Source organism: Macaca fascicularis, chromosome 1 (assembly GCF_037993035.2).
Source record: "Macaca fascicularis isolate 582-1 chromosome 1, T2T-MFA8v1.1".
NCBI lineage: Eukaryota > Metazoa > Chordata > Mammalia > Primates > Cercopithecidae > Macaca > Macaca fascicularis.
In genome coordinates, this window is record NC_088375.1 from 73,690,749 (window position 1) to 73,705,000 (window position 14,252).

General features: G+C 36.7%; 1 protein-coding gene across 1 annotated transcript in view; it reads right to left on the reverse strand.

Moving 5' to 3' along the window:
* Nucleotides 1–14,252, reverse strand: part of USH2A (usherin) — an 800,507-nt gene that overhangs the window by 254,769 nt on the left and 531,486 nt on the right. Inside the window, exons 42-43 of the mRNA XM_005540847.5 lie at nt 6,504–6,838; nt 5,481–5,603 (exon numbers count right to left, since the gene is read on the reverse strand). Of these exons, the coding sequence (XP_005540904.3) occupies nt 5,481–5,603; nt 6,504–6,838 (458 nt within the window). The remainder of the gene's footprint in view (nt 1–5,480; nt 5,604–6,503; nt 6,839–14,252) is intronic.

Below are 14,252 nucleotides of genomic sequence, written 5' to 3' on the forward strand. Positions count from 1 at the left end.
TCACACAAGCATACTTGTGTGATGGTGGATTTGAGAAACCTCATAAAGCGTACTGTTCCTTACGTCTTCAAATCTTTTGTGGGAATAGCAAACAAAGAAAAACGCAATACTGTTTCCATTGCTTAAGTCTATAGCTATTAAAATTTTCAGTTGATGGTAAACACTTTAAAACATCTTTTTGTTGATTCTAAAAATAGTATTGAAGATCTTTGCTTCAAAAATTGAAGAGTAATGTTTATCATGCTTGAATAGTTCTATAAAGTGAGACATTTTAGATTGTGAGTGAAAGTTGAAGCTGTTATGTTTCTGTAGCTATCGATACCTACACTACCAGAATTATCAGACCTCAGACAATTTTGCAATAATTTCCATCTTTGTTCTACTTTGTCATCAACATGAGAAAGAAACACAGACAATGAAAGTAGTTTTTCCTTTTAATTCTAAGAAAACACTAGGGGAAAAAACCTCCTATGACAAAACACATCCTTCTGGATTTAGCAGCTCAGTTTTCATGAGTGATATAGTTTGGATATTTGTCCCCTCCAAATCTTATGTTGAAATGTGATCACCAATGTTGGATGTGCGCCCTAGTGAGATGTGTCTGGGTCATGGGGGTGAATCACTTATGAATGGCTTGCTGCCATCCCTGCGGTAATGAGTGAGCGCTCACACTATTAGCTCAGGGGAGAGCTGGTTGTTTAAGAGCATGGCACTCCTCTCATCGCCCTCTTGCTCCCTCTCTTGCCATGTGACATACCTGCTCCCTCTTCACCTTCCACCATGGGTAAAAGCTCCCTGAAGCCTTCACCGGAGGAAGACACTGGCACCAGGCTTCTTGTACAGCCTGCAGAACCGTGAGCCAAGTAAATTTTTCTTTATAAATTATCCAGTCTCAGGTATTCTTTTATAGCAATGCAAAATGGGCTAATACAATGAGGTAACACTTAATGTGATAACACAGAAAAGGACATCGTGAGGGGAATATAAAGCATTGAAAAAAATCCAACGGGAAAAAACACTGTGACCAATTTAATTTGAATGTGAACTACATGTTTACTCATTTTGAATTGAGTACATGGCTATGAGATGGCATATCAGCATTGACTTAAGTTGGCTTTCATTCCTAGACCCAATTTTTATTCACATTTACCTATTAAGGAAGAAACTAATAGCATCTACCTCATCTTGGTAGTCATAGGAGAAGCCTTCCTTTCACTTGCCCTTTCTATGTACAAAGTTAACTTCTTTACTTAATAGCTACAACCCGAAGTTATTTATATTATAGAAACACATGTCATGGAACTGATCCAGTCTTTCATACTAGCAAAGATAAAGATGCCATCTATACACATTTAATCTTATTACAAAGGAGAGAAAAAAAAGTTATATTCTTTTGAAAATTATCCCCACAGAAATGGTATCCTCTTTTAGGACTCGAAATATCTTTATTTTAGTAGGTTTAAAAATATATATGAAAATATATGTCGATAAGATTTAAACTTAGAATTTATGATATGTTTAGCTTAAGCATTTACATCTTAAACAAGTCTTACCCTTCTTTGAAAAATAAAATGAAAATGTGTTAATTTTGAATGTTTTAATTTAAATGTAATACAATTAGTGGATTCTTGAGGAATCACATAGAGGTCTCCATCCAAATAGTCATTGTAAAAAAAAATACTCTGAGAAATTTATAAATAATTAAAAGGAATAGCAATTAGAACATGCCTTCCTTCATAAACTTAATGAAAACTAATTTACAAATCTAAATTACAACCTGCAAGTCAATATTTTCTCTATAATAGTGAAATAACCCTATTCTTTCTTATAACTTGTTCTTTAAATCCACAATGAAAAGGAGAATATGCTCATTGTATTCTTAGCAGCTTTATCTGATCACTCAGGAGAAGGCAGTGTTGTTAGGTGCTGAAAATTGTAAGGGTAGATTGATGCTTAAAATGAAGGAGGTCGCCGCCCTCTTGTTAAACTCTGCCTGACTCACATCAGCAGCTCCAGGTGATAACAGCACGTTCACCAGATTTTCCAAGTGATGAAAATGTCAGGAAACCCAAAGTTATAGTTCCCCCAACAACCATAACTTGGTCACTTTGCAAGGAATTATTAAGGAAGAAAAGTTAAAAACTGACAAGCAGTATAAACCTGTAGTTATACGGAGTTCGTGTCTACACAGGCAGAGCAAAATTCAATAATGAGGCAACTAGCTGTGCAATTTAGACAAATTTACTCCTTATGCAAGATAACCATAAGAGCAAAAAGTATTTTTGTTAGAATTAAATTATCTGGATAATTGGCTTGAGACTGTTTTGTACATGTAGATATAAAAGAAAAAATAACTACTAGAATGATCTGAATTTCCAAATATGATGCTTTAAATTAAATTGGTGCTTTTCTGTACATTATAAACACATACTTAGCCAAAATAGACCACTTGAACTAGGAAATTGGCTTCAACTTATATTTACTGTCACAAATATATTCATAAAAAGATGTCTAGTGAATCTTAATTTTACTTTTTATATCAGGAGAAGTGCCATTTAAAAGCTGATTCCAAATGTAACTATGGTGATATTCAAGTCAAGATGGTAAGAAACACTTCAGTGCTCCTTTTATTTATGCAGATGTTAAGAAGGAAATCGCGATGGTGGAATCTGGGGAGAACAGGAAATTACATAATCCTCCCAAAGATATTAGAATTCAATGAAAAACCCAAGAAAACATACCTGCCCAAACAAATAAATCAGCAAAACAAATGTAGGCAAAGGAAGGGCCATGAAGAAACTGTGACACAGATGTGAACCAACACGTGACGAATACTCAGCTTCATCCCCGTCTGCAATTTGAGCGACCACTAGCAGACCAGCAGGAACAAGGAGCCCCAGATGTTGCCAGGGTGGCCAGTGGCACCATCTGATCAAACAAGATCACTTCCTTTAAACAGAAAAATATCACCCCCACCAGGGGACCAAGTTTTGGTTTTCTCTCATATTTGCAAGACACTCCCCCTTGGGCTAAAGGCACTCCTAACTTTTCATGGACTTATAAAGGGTAGAGGGCTAGAAAAAGAGATTCTCATAAAGACTCACACCACTTACTCTGAATGTTAAGAAGAAATGCTTTTCTTTTTTCTACAAGCTGTATGTAAGTTGTAGCTGTTATTCGAATAAATAAAAACAATCTTTGCAAGTACGACCAGAAAAAAATGACATTTGGCATTATGAATCTAGTCAAAATATCTCTTCAACACAATTTTTTTATCAGCACACTTCCCTTCTAGAAGCAGCTGTCATGGGTGTGTTTATGTCCATTCATGTTTCAATTTAAGTTGTGGAAATTCACCTTATTTTTTCCTGAAATCTTAGATTTTAACCTCGCATTAAGAATCCTTAGAGGAATCACTAAAAATTCATAACTCACTTTATGGCCTTGGTCCTAATTATTTAATAAGTTTTCATTTCTTGCGTAAAGAAACAAAATTAACTTTTGGAGACTTTCTCTTCATTTTGGCTGAGTATCTCATTGCTAAAACTCAGATTCAGTAATGTTAAATAGTCAAGTTCTATTTACTTTTGGAAATAGTTACATTTAAGCACTTAGAGTTCACAGATCACAGGAAGCTACTATTTGCAATGACTTCTTTAGGTAGAATTGGTGACTCTGTAGATAACTCTGACAGCAATTAACATATATCACGCTCTCTATGGAGGGCAGCGGAAAGGGTGCCTCCACTAGATTGTCAGTTGTTTGAGGGCAAGGGCTAAAATGTATTTATCTTTCGTTCCTTATCACAGTGCCTCAGCACATAGTAAGCACAAATAGGCAAAATAAATGAATTTCTTCTACTGAAGTGAAAATCATATAGGGATGCCAAATCGAGTAAATAATGAATCTAAAGTAGTTGAGAATAGTATACTGACCATGGTAATTTAGGATGAGCAACATGGATCTGCTAGTAATTGACCAATCTTCGCCTATAAAAGTGACAGTTTCATATAGTTCATTCTGTGGCTTGATCAGGTTTATGCTATGCCTCTCTCTGAGAATCTTAAAAGAACTAGAATGTTTTCCCATGACAACTTTTTAAGAGGACAGGAGACTTTTCCTTAGTTTTGCCATTCCCCAGAGACACAACACTACAGCTAACATTCCTAAGGTGCAGAGAAGTAAAGTAATTCTTGATTGAGCTAAACTGTTTTGCCTTGAAGCATTCAGGTGCAGGGCACTATGTGCTGCTATGTGCCAGACACCATGCTAGGAACTGAAGACAGAGTCACGAGGACTGCACCCCTGCCTTATGGTAGATCTGATAATATAACGTGGTGTTCAGACAAGCAGTCAGGCCAGTACGCTACAATGGCAATAGTGATATGTTAGGGGATGTCCTGTGGAAGTATTACAGAGGAGCTGAATCAGACCAGCAAGAGGGTTGGCAGAAAAGGCCTCCTAGAGGAAGAAACCTCTAGGCAAAGACATGGCAAATGATCTAGTCAGGCAACAGGAAAAGCCAACTATGGGGAAAAGCTGAAGAAGCAAGTGTTGTATGTTGGAGGTACTGAATGCAATGCAAATGTGGCTGGAATGTAGAGGCCTTGGTAAGGAAGGGATGGGAGACAAGGCTAGAGTGGTAAACAGGGTTCAGACTACAGCTACCCAGTGGTGGGTCTAGAAAAATAATGACACACATAGAAAAGTTACTGAAACATATGATCGAGGAGTTTTCATAAAATAACATTCATGTTTTTGGAAATTTAATCACATTGCTTCTCTGATTTAGAAGTCATTTAATTTTATAAAATCACCTCATTTTATAGACAACAAAAATGAAGCCCAGAGAAGTTAAGTGATTTTTAAGAAGTGAAGCTTTGTGGCCTAACATCACAAAGCCAGTTCTCTAGCACAGGATAAAGCAGAGCCCAGACCTCCTAACCCTCCCATGTAGCACCCTTTTCTAACATCACCTACTAGCCCTAACTTAATGTCTTTGAACTCTAGATTGAATTCTTTCAAGTCCCAATCCTGCTCACTAAATATTTTTTGTAGACTGGATCAATAACTTATAATCAATTATAAGTCATTATAATTCATTTACAAGTCATTTCTAGAAATAGCAAGCATTCGACAAATGGCCAGGAATTCCCTCCATTTTGTATGTGTTCAATATTTCCAAATTTTTCCATTACGTTTTATGTCTAGATAAAGCTGTGACAAAGGCAGTAGGTTAAGGCGTGAACATCTACAAGTTCAACTTCAAAAGGCTTATTTTAAGCATGCAGTTAAGATGGAAAACATTAAACATGCTGACTGTTACAGTTGGATGATTAATGCCACAGATAATAACCAAACATGTTTTATTGCATAACTGATAACACGCTCACACAATGAAGACACTAAGATACTTTGAACTATTCAACATGCCCAGAACTAAATGCCAGCATTTGTTTTTATAGTTTTTGTAATCTCACCTGCTAAGACCCTTATCTTCATAAAACCACTGAGTTCCTGAATAAATATTGTGCCACCGATTTAAATCTTCTGGGGGATTTGATGCAAGTGGTTGCTGGATTTTACGTCTCAGAAGCTCATATCTAAAGCAAAAGACAAGCAGGAACATCAGGATTATCTCAACTAATATTGAGATTACCAAAACTCAGGCTGTTTTGTGGCATGTGCTTGTGATACATGTGTGCAAGCATAAAGAACAACATCTTAAGTTTATAGTTATGTGGTTTTGTTTTGGATAAATTTTTTTTCTGGAAAAAATCCCATATATTTAATATTTTGAACAATCAGTTGCATTCACATTTTACTATTAACTGCCAGAATGATAGCATTTTAGATTTCTTCTATGTTAGATTTGCCAAATCTTTATTGCCAGTTTTACATAAAGTAGAATACACAAAGCTTATCAAGTTAATGGTTTCCTATGACTATCAATACTTTATAAACAATGATAATATTATCAACTTTGTATTCTCGGCCAAGTATGAAGTTTGGGTTGTTGCGAAACAATTTCTGACTCACAGCTCTTTTCTTTTATCTTATCTGGATCACTGACCACACTCCTCACAAGTTTCTATATGCTAATAATGTGCCAAAGAATTACTGTGTTCACCTTAGAATTTTGAGGTACATTTGTGCAAATGTATCATATAGAACATACGTCAGGTTTGCCTAACATATAATAAAAGTATATGTTGAAAATGAAGTGACAGATTATGTAGCGAATCCTTAGAGAATGGTGATTGTGGTTTCAAGGGTCTTTAGCTCTTCAAATATGATGATTATATTTCTACTTTGATAGATTTTGATGTTTCCATAGTAAGTTGAAGTGTGCAATATGATAGTGTGTGAAAGTTATGAGTCAGTGGATATTCAATGCCAAATTAGTTCTGTGTTCATACAGAAATAAAAGTCTCCTTCACTTCCCCAGTTCTTGGAGAGATAAGGACCATAGCAAAATAAAAATCATAGTCACCTTCTCTTACCTCAAATTAGGTCCATTTGGCTTGGATGGTGGTTGCCAAGAAATCACAACATATGATTCACTTAGTGGAATCACAGACAATGGGCCAACATTCTGAGGTACGGTGGGGTGAGTGGTAACATAGGTAGGTAAACTCTCTGTGCACCCTCCAAGGTACCCATTACCCCCTGAGCAAGCAACAATGGTGACAGAATAATTAGTGAAAGGAATCAGATGAGTAACTTTCTGACTTAACACTGCGGAAGTGACATTGGTTATAGTGATGTGAGGGTCAGGCATGCGAATCTCATAGCTAAGTAGGTCTCCGTTCTGGATGAGTGGGGGTTTCCAAGTGACCTGAAATGAAAGATAAACTTAGAATCAGTGTAATAATACAGGAATAGAGCAATTGAAGTTCACAAGGCCTAGAATTTTGTTTTCAGTTAAGTCATTTTCTAAATGCCTGCATTCTCCTGAGTCCTTAGGACTAGACAGTAATGAAGGGTTTGAGATCAATTAGCAGTACTCCAGGAGCTAAATGAAATGCTGTTTCCTGGGTTTGGCTTTCAGTCTTGCCACTTTCTACGACTGTCAGACTGATACACACCTCAGTGATTCACCGCCACCGTGGGTGTTCTGAAGGACACAGAGCAAACACATGGAGAAAATTCACACATCCACATGCTTCAATAGGGTTGCATAGGATTTGATAGTTTTCATGTTTATAACTCAATTAAATGAAACATCGGAACTCATTTCTTTGCACTGTTAGTGTGCCTGCTAAATAAGTCACTTTTTCTTGGAGGAAGGGAAAGAGAAATCATTATTCATATTTTCTGAAGATGTGAAATTAAGTCCCTGAATCTTACTAATATATAACTAAGCAATTAAAGCATTAACAGCACATCCTCTTCTCAGGGATAAGAAAATGTATAGAAAGCTTTTAAAAAGGGGAAGCCAAAGATGTTTGTGCTTAGCTAAAACGTGGACTTGAGAAACAGAAGAAAGAACAGCATTTTGTAATGGAATTCTAAAATGTCTGAAGTTTATTTTCTTTTCTCGCTAAACTGTACAGGAGCATAGTGGTAACACACTCATGTTCTTATGGGGAAAGAGATCCGAAAAAATGTGCACAGGCCATGACAAAAATCATTTATTTACATGTTATCCTGTTTCATCTCTTTTATTGGTACCTTCTAGTGCACCTTATATAAATGCCAGGATATATATCTCATGTCCCAGTCCGTAAGCTTCTTCATAGCAGGGATAAATTGTACATCCACTTAGTACCATGTGCGCAGAGGTGGAGTTCAGTTAGTAATTGTAGTCATAGTTTGTTAGATTATATTTTTTCCCTAAATACAGTTATTTTGAAACCTTAAGAGACAGATTTCTACAAGGTGACATATTTATATGTACATTCGTAACTCTAAAAAAAAATCAAAGAGGAGCAATATAAAAATTAAAATGGAGAAGGACTGACCATAATTTTCTATCTTAAATCAAGGGGAAAAGGTTTCATCCAGGAGGACTATGACCTGAGATTTTTAGAGTGTTCTTACTAATAATTGGTGACAAAAAGGGCTCTCACCGCATGTTAGCTGGGCAATTGCTTGATGATTAATTTGGTAATTTATAATTAACAATGGGCCAATATCTACCAAATTATACTGCAGGGCATGAAATCATTGTTAGTCTTTTTTTTATTTTTTATTATTATTATACTTTAAGTTCTAGGGTACATATGCGTAACGTGCAGGTTTGTTACATATGTATACTTGTGCCACAAAAAACTTTTTGGAGAGTTCTAAGAAGAGAGGCTGGGATGAAGAGAAGTTTCAGATGTGGTCCTTGTAAACATAGAGGATTTGCCTGGATGTGGGGAGTATTTTTAAAAACACCCTAAAACAAGCAAAGGTTGTAGAAGAGACATAGGACTCTAGTTGTTTTGGAGGTGCAATGCTGTCTGTGGACCTGAAAAATGAGTCAAGGTCAAACTCAAACTCAGAGGGCTTCCTGGTATTTGTAACATAAATGAAAAAATAAGAGCTATCAGAGCTAAATTCAACCTGATTAATCTGAAGAACACGGCTTTTCTTGCCTCTTAGACCAGAATACTTTGAGAGTTCAGGTCAGAGCTTGACAACACTTTAAAGAATTAATACTTAGTCTCTGCCCATGCCTATGTCCTGAATGGTATTGCCTAGGTTTTCTTCCAGGGTTTTTATGGTTTTAGGTCTAACATTTAAGTCTTTAATCCATCTTGAATTAAGTTTTGCTAAAGGTGTAAGGAAGGGATCCAGTTTCAGCTTTCTATATGTGGCTAGCCAGTTTTTCCAGCACCATTTATTAAATAGGGAATCCTTTCCCCATTTCTTGTTTTTGTCAGGTTTGTCAAAGATCAGATGGTTGTAGATGTGTGATATTATTTCTGAGGGCTCTGTTCTGTTCCATTGGTTTATATCTCTGTTTTGGGATCTAATTAAACTAAAGAGCTTCTGCACAGCAAAAGAAACTACCATCACAGTGAATAGGCAACCTACAGAATGGGAGAAAATTTTAACAATCTACCCATCTGACAAAGGGCTAATATCCAGACTCTACAAAGAACTCAAACAAATTTACAAGAAAAAATCAAACAACCCCATCAAAAAGTGGGCAAAGGATGTGAACAGACACTTCTCAAAAGAAGACATTTATGCAGCCAACATACACATGAAAAATGCTCATCATTACTGGCCATCAGAGAAATGCAAATCAAAACCACAATGAGATACCATCTCACACCAGTTAGAATGGCAATCATTAAAAAGTCAGGAAACAACAGGTGCTGGAGAGGATGTGGAGAAATAGTAACACTTTTACACTGTTGATGGGACTGTAAACTAGTTCAACCATTGTGGAAGACAGTGTGACGATTCCTCAAGGATCTAGAACTAGAAATACCGTTTGACCCAGCTATCCCATTACTGGGTATATACCCAAAGGATTATAAATCATGCTGCTATAAAGATACATGCACCCGTATGTTTACTGCGGCACTATTCACAATAGCGAAGACTTGGAACCAACCCAAATGTCCATCAATGATAGACTGAATTAAGAAAATGTGGCACATATACACTGTGGAATACTATGCAGCCATAAAAAAGGATGAGTTCGTGTCCTTTGTAGGGACATGGATGAAGCTGCAAACCATCATTCTCAGCAAACTATCGCAAAGACAAAAAACCAAACACCGCATGTTCTCACTCATAGGTGGGAACTGAACAATGAGAACACTTAGACACAGGAAGGGGAACATCACACACTGGGGCCAGTCGTGGGGTGGGAGGAGGGGGGAGGGATAACATTAGGAGATACACCTAATGTAAATGATGAGTTAGTGGCTGCAGCACACCAACATGGCACATGTATACATATGTAACAAACCTGCACGTTGTGCACATGTACTCTAGAACTTAAAGAATATATATTAAAAAATAGAATTAATACTTAGGAGATAGTCTGTGTTAGTAGTTGAGCTAACAGCGAATTGATTTGGAACTTGGTATTGAGACTGAGAAAGAGCGTTCAGAAGATAAAACTTGAATAAGATATCTACCAGCAGAGATTAAGAGATTTGGTATAATAACTCTGCAGATAAACATTTCAAGATCTAAAAAAAACCCCTATTTTTCTACTATAAATGTTTCCATCTAAAACCTATTTTTTTTTAAAAAAGTTACAAACTTAGAAAAATATATCTTTTTGACAGCAGTGAGTTAGAAGAAATGAATCTAATTCTATAGAAAATTTCTAGAACTGTATAAAACAATCTCTTATAACAATATGGAGAAGGATATCGTTATTATAGTCAGTAGGCCAACAGAGATGGTATCTAATTTGATCACCCTCCTGAAAATACCCTGGAGCCATTATTAAAAATGAACGTGTTGGCTGGGTGTGGTGGCTCATGCTTGGAATCCCAGCACTTTGGGAGGCCGAAGCAGGTGGATCACCTGAGGCCAGGAGTTAGAGACCCACCTGGCCAACATGATGCGACCCTGCCTCTACTAAAAATATCAAAAATCACCTGGGTGTGGTGGCAGGTGCCTGTAATCCCAGCTACTCAGGAGGGAGGCTGTGGTAGGAGAATTGCTTGAACCAAGGAGGCAGAAGCTGCACTGAGCAGAGATTGCACCATTGAACTCCAGCCTGGGCAACAAGAGTGAAACTCCGTCTCAATGAATCAATCAATCAATGTGTCCAAGACTTTTTTTTTTTTTTTTTTTTTTTTTAAGACAGTGTCTCACTCTGTCACCCAGGCTGGAGTGCAGCAGGGCGATCTTGGCCCACTGCAACCTCCGCCTCCTGGGTTCAAACGATTCTCTTGCTTCAGCCCCCTGAGCAGCTGGTAGTACAGGTGCATGCTACCATGCCTGGCCAATTTTTGTAGTTTTAGTAGAGATGGAGTTTTGCCATGTTGGCCAGGCTGGTCTCGAACTCCTGACCTCAGGTAATCCACCCACCTTGGCCTCCAAAAGAATACTGGGATTACAGGCATGAACCACCATGCCCGGCCTGTGTCCAAGAATTTTAAGGAGCCAGTTAACTAAATATTGTATTCTATTCTTTTCTATGCTTAAGACCACATTTATTATCATATGTGTGGTCAAAATATATGAGATTAAAACTTTCAGTTTGTTTAATTTCCTGACCTTTTGTATATTCATTGCATATAAGAAAGATTAAGAAATATTGTCGCATCCCTAAAAATTCAGACAAAAGAACGTGTTATTGGCCTGAATAAGCAAGAAATGTGTTCTCTAAAACAATAGTATTACGTTAAAACTTTTAAATAGAATTATAGTTTTGCACTGGAAATAAAATGTTTACTTCAGAGATGGCTTTCCTATCATGATGATTTCTTTTATTTGAGGGGTTCTTAATGATTTATATGTCCATTTTTTTCTGTTCTTTTATTATAAGTCTTCAGAAAATAGGACAGCTAAATTGCTGGTTAAGTGTTTAAGGAACGATTGACTTTTAGCAGCTGTTTTACATCCCTGAAAAGTCTCTCTAAAAAATCATGGCACCTTCAAAGTTCCCCATTTTAAGCAGAAACTTAGACATGCAAGTTAGTTGATTGGCTTTAGGCTTGAAAAGACTAACATCTAAAAGCATAGTGAGCAACTTCCTTACGTCTTTAACTTCATCAAACTATTTTTAAGAACTTTATGAATAAGAGCATTTATAAAGAGAATTTTATCCACTTTGAAATAAAACAAACAAAAAACATTGGCATTCTGATTTGAAGGATGCTCAGTTTATATTGACTTTGGAAGGATTGTCTTGTTAGGGAATTAAGTCCTTCCATCAAGGAAGATTGCACTTTTTTTCCACCTGTTGCAGTTTGACGAAGTAGAGAAGAGCATGGGCTCTAGAACCCTATTGCCTGGGTGTGAATTCCAACTCTTACTCCTTATGTAATCTTATGCAGATTACTTAATCCCTCATACTCAGTTTTCCTGTCTGTAAAACGGGAACAGCAATAGCATTTATCTGACACAGTTGCAGTAAGAATTAAATGAAGGCAATTTCTAGAACATAACATGAACTCAATGAATATATTTTCATTATTATTCCTTCTGTGAAATATTTATACATTTTGTCTGTGGTTTATTTTAGGTAGACATCAAATATTGGCCCATCTTTAAAAGTCAATGAGGATGATGACTAAGACTCAACTCCTTTTACTTTGGTTCATTATCAAACCCATAAATGAGTGACCCTAAGTGTACATAGCAGAGGGAAGGAAGCTACACATGGTTGTGGTCTGGGCGACACTGTTCCTTGCGGCGCACCTGCCAAGACTGGTGGCTTCAGTAGCCTGAGCCGAGTGAGGACCCTACTGTATAAGAGGAGCTGACAGCTGCAGGGTTACTCTATTTTATTCCGCATTACCTATGAAAAAGCAGACAGGGGCATCAGGGTTTAGAGGCTTCTTTTATATTACCATAAAAGAAGTTTTGTTTTGTTTTGTTTTGTTTTGTTTTGTTTTGCTGCATCATAGTTATGCAACTTAGTTATTTATACATAAAATTTCTTATCAGTCCTCAATTTAAGGCTTCAGTGCAGCAGTTTATACATTGACTTTATCCCATTTAAGTACCTTGGTCCTAATCTGATTTTACTTTGACTTTTTGTTAGAAATGACTTCTGAATTGCATGTCTTTTTTCTGCATCTATTGATTAAAAAAAAAATGGGCTTTCTACTTTAATTGATTGATGTAAGAAGTATGTTGATAGATTTTTTGATGTTGAACCATCCTCACATTTGTAAAATCAAATCAATTTGTCCTGGTATATCATTCTTTTAATATACTGCTTACTTCAATTTGGTAATCTTTTATTTAAAAGTTTTGAATCTGTATTCATACATGAAATTAGTCTATAGTTTCATTGAACTGTTTTAGGTCTTAGTAGGGCATTTTTACCAACCTTATGAAATGAAATAAATTTTCTTAGGTGATCAAACATTAAATAAAAGTGCACGGCTTTCACTTTTTCAGGTGACACAACTCTTTACATTATATATTTATTTTTCTTGTAATTAAATAAGATTTTAAGCATATTATTTCATCTATGCTGCTGTGGTCTCCAATTTACCTTTCTCAAGGCTCATATTTATGCCAAGTCATATCGCCTCTTTTAGTACTTACTAATATGTTACATTTAATTTATTTTCTAGTTGGCCTAAGTATGTGTTGTCTCTCTTGCTTTCCCTGTTGGACTGTAATTCTTACAGGTGGCATTGTATGGAGAAAAAAACCACATTGCACAAAATGAGTAACACTAAGGTGAAATACCAACTCTGCTCCTTGTATTATCTTCCACCCTATCAGCTGGTATTCCGTACTTCTCTACACTCAATTTATTCTTCTCCCCCAAGTCCTTATCACTTCCAGGTATATTACCTAGTTATTTGCTTGCATTCTGTCTAAAATGTAATTGCCATGAGGCTAGGGGCTTTATCTTGATCTCTTCTGTGACCCCACTGCCTAAAAGAGGCACTTACAAAGACGTACACTCATGTACTGAAGTTCTGTAAATGTCAATAGAACTGAAATTATTATTGTTACTGTTGTTAGTATTGTTGATAATTTCTGTCATCCATCCTAATACCTGGAACAACCCTCTATGATAAATAGTTAAATTAATTTCTTAACCAATGCATTAATGACTATCCTTCTGTTATTTCATATAAAATATTTTCTATTTGCAATTTTGACTTTTAAATCTCATATTTTACAAAGAGAAGTCATTGTTTAGCAGTCATATACCTCTGTTTACCAGCTAAGCTATATCACGAGAACGTCTGCTTTGGTAAAGTCTTAAGATCGTTCTGAACATGTGAGCCAATAATACTGAAAGACAGGTATGTTATCTTAATACTATTTAAATAGTATATAGCATTAAATACTAGACTCAAGGCCGGGAGCGGTGGCTCAAGCCTGTAATCCCAGCACTTTGGGAGGCCGAGACGGGCGGATTACGAGGTCAGGAGATCGAGACCCTCCTAGCTAACACGTTGAAACCCCGTCTCTACTAAAAAAAAAAAAAATACGAAAAACTAGCCAGGCGATGTGGCTGGCGCCTGTAGTCCCAGCTACTCAGGAGGCTGAGGCAGGAGAATGGCGTAAACCCGGGAGGCGGAGCTTGCAGTGAGCTGAGATCCGGCCACTGCACTCCAGCCTGGGCGGCAGAGCCAGACTCCGTCTCAAAAAAC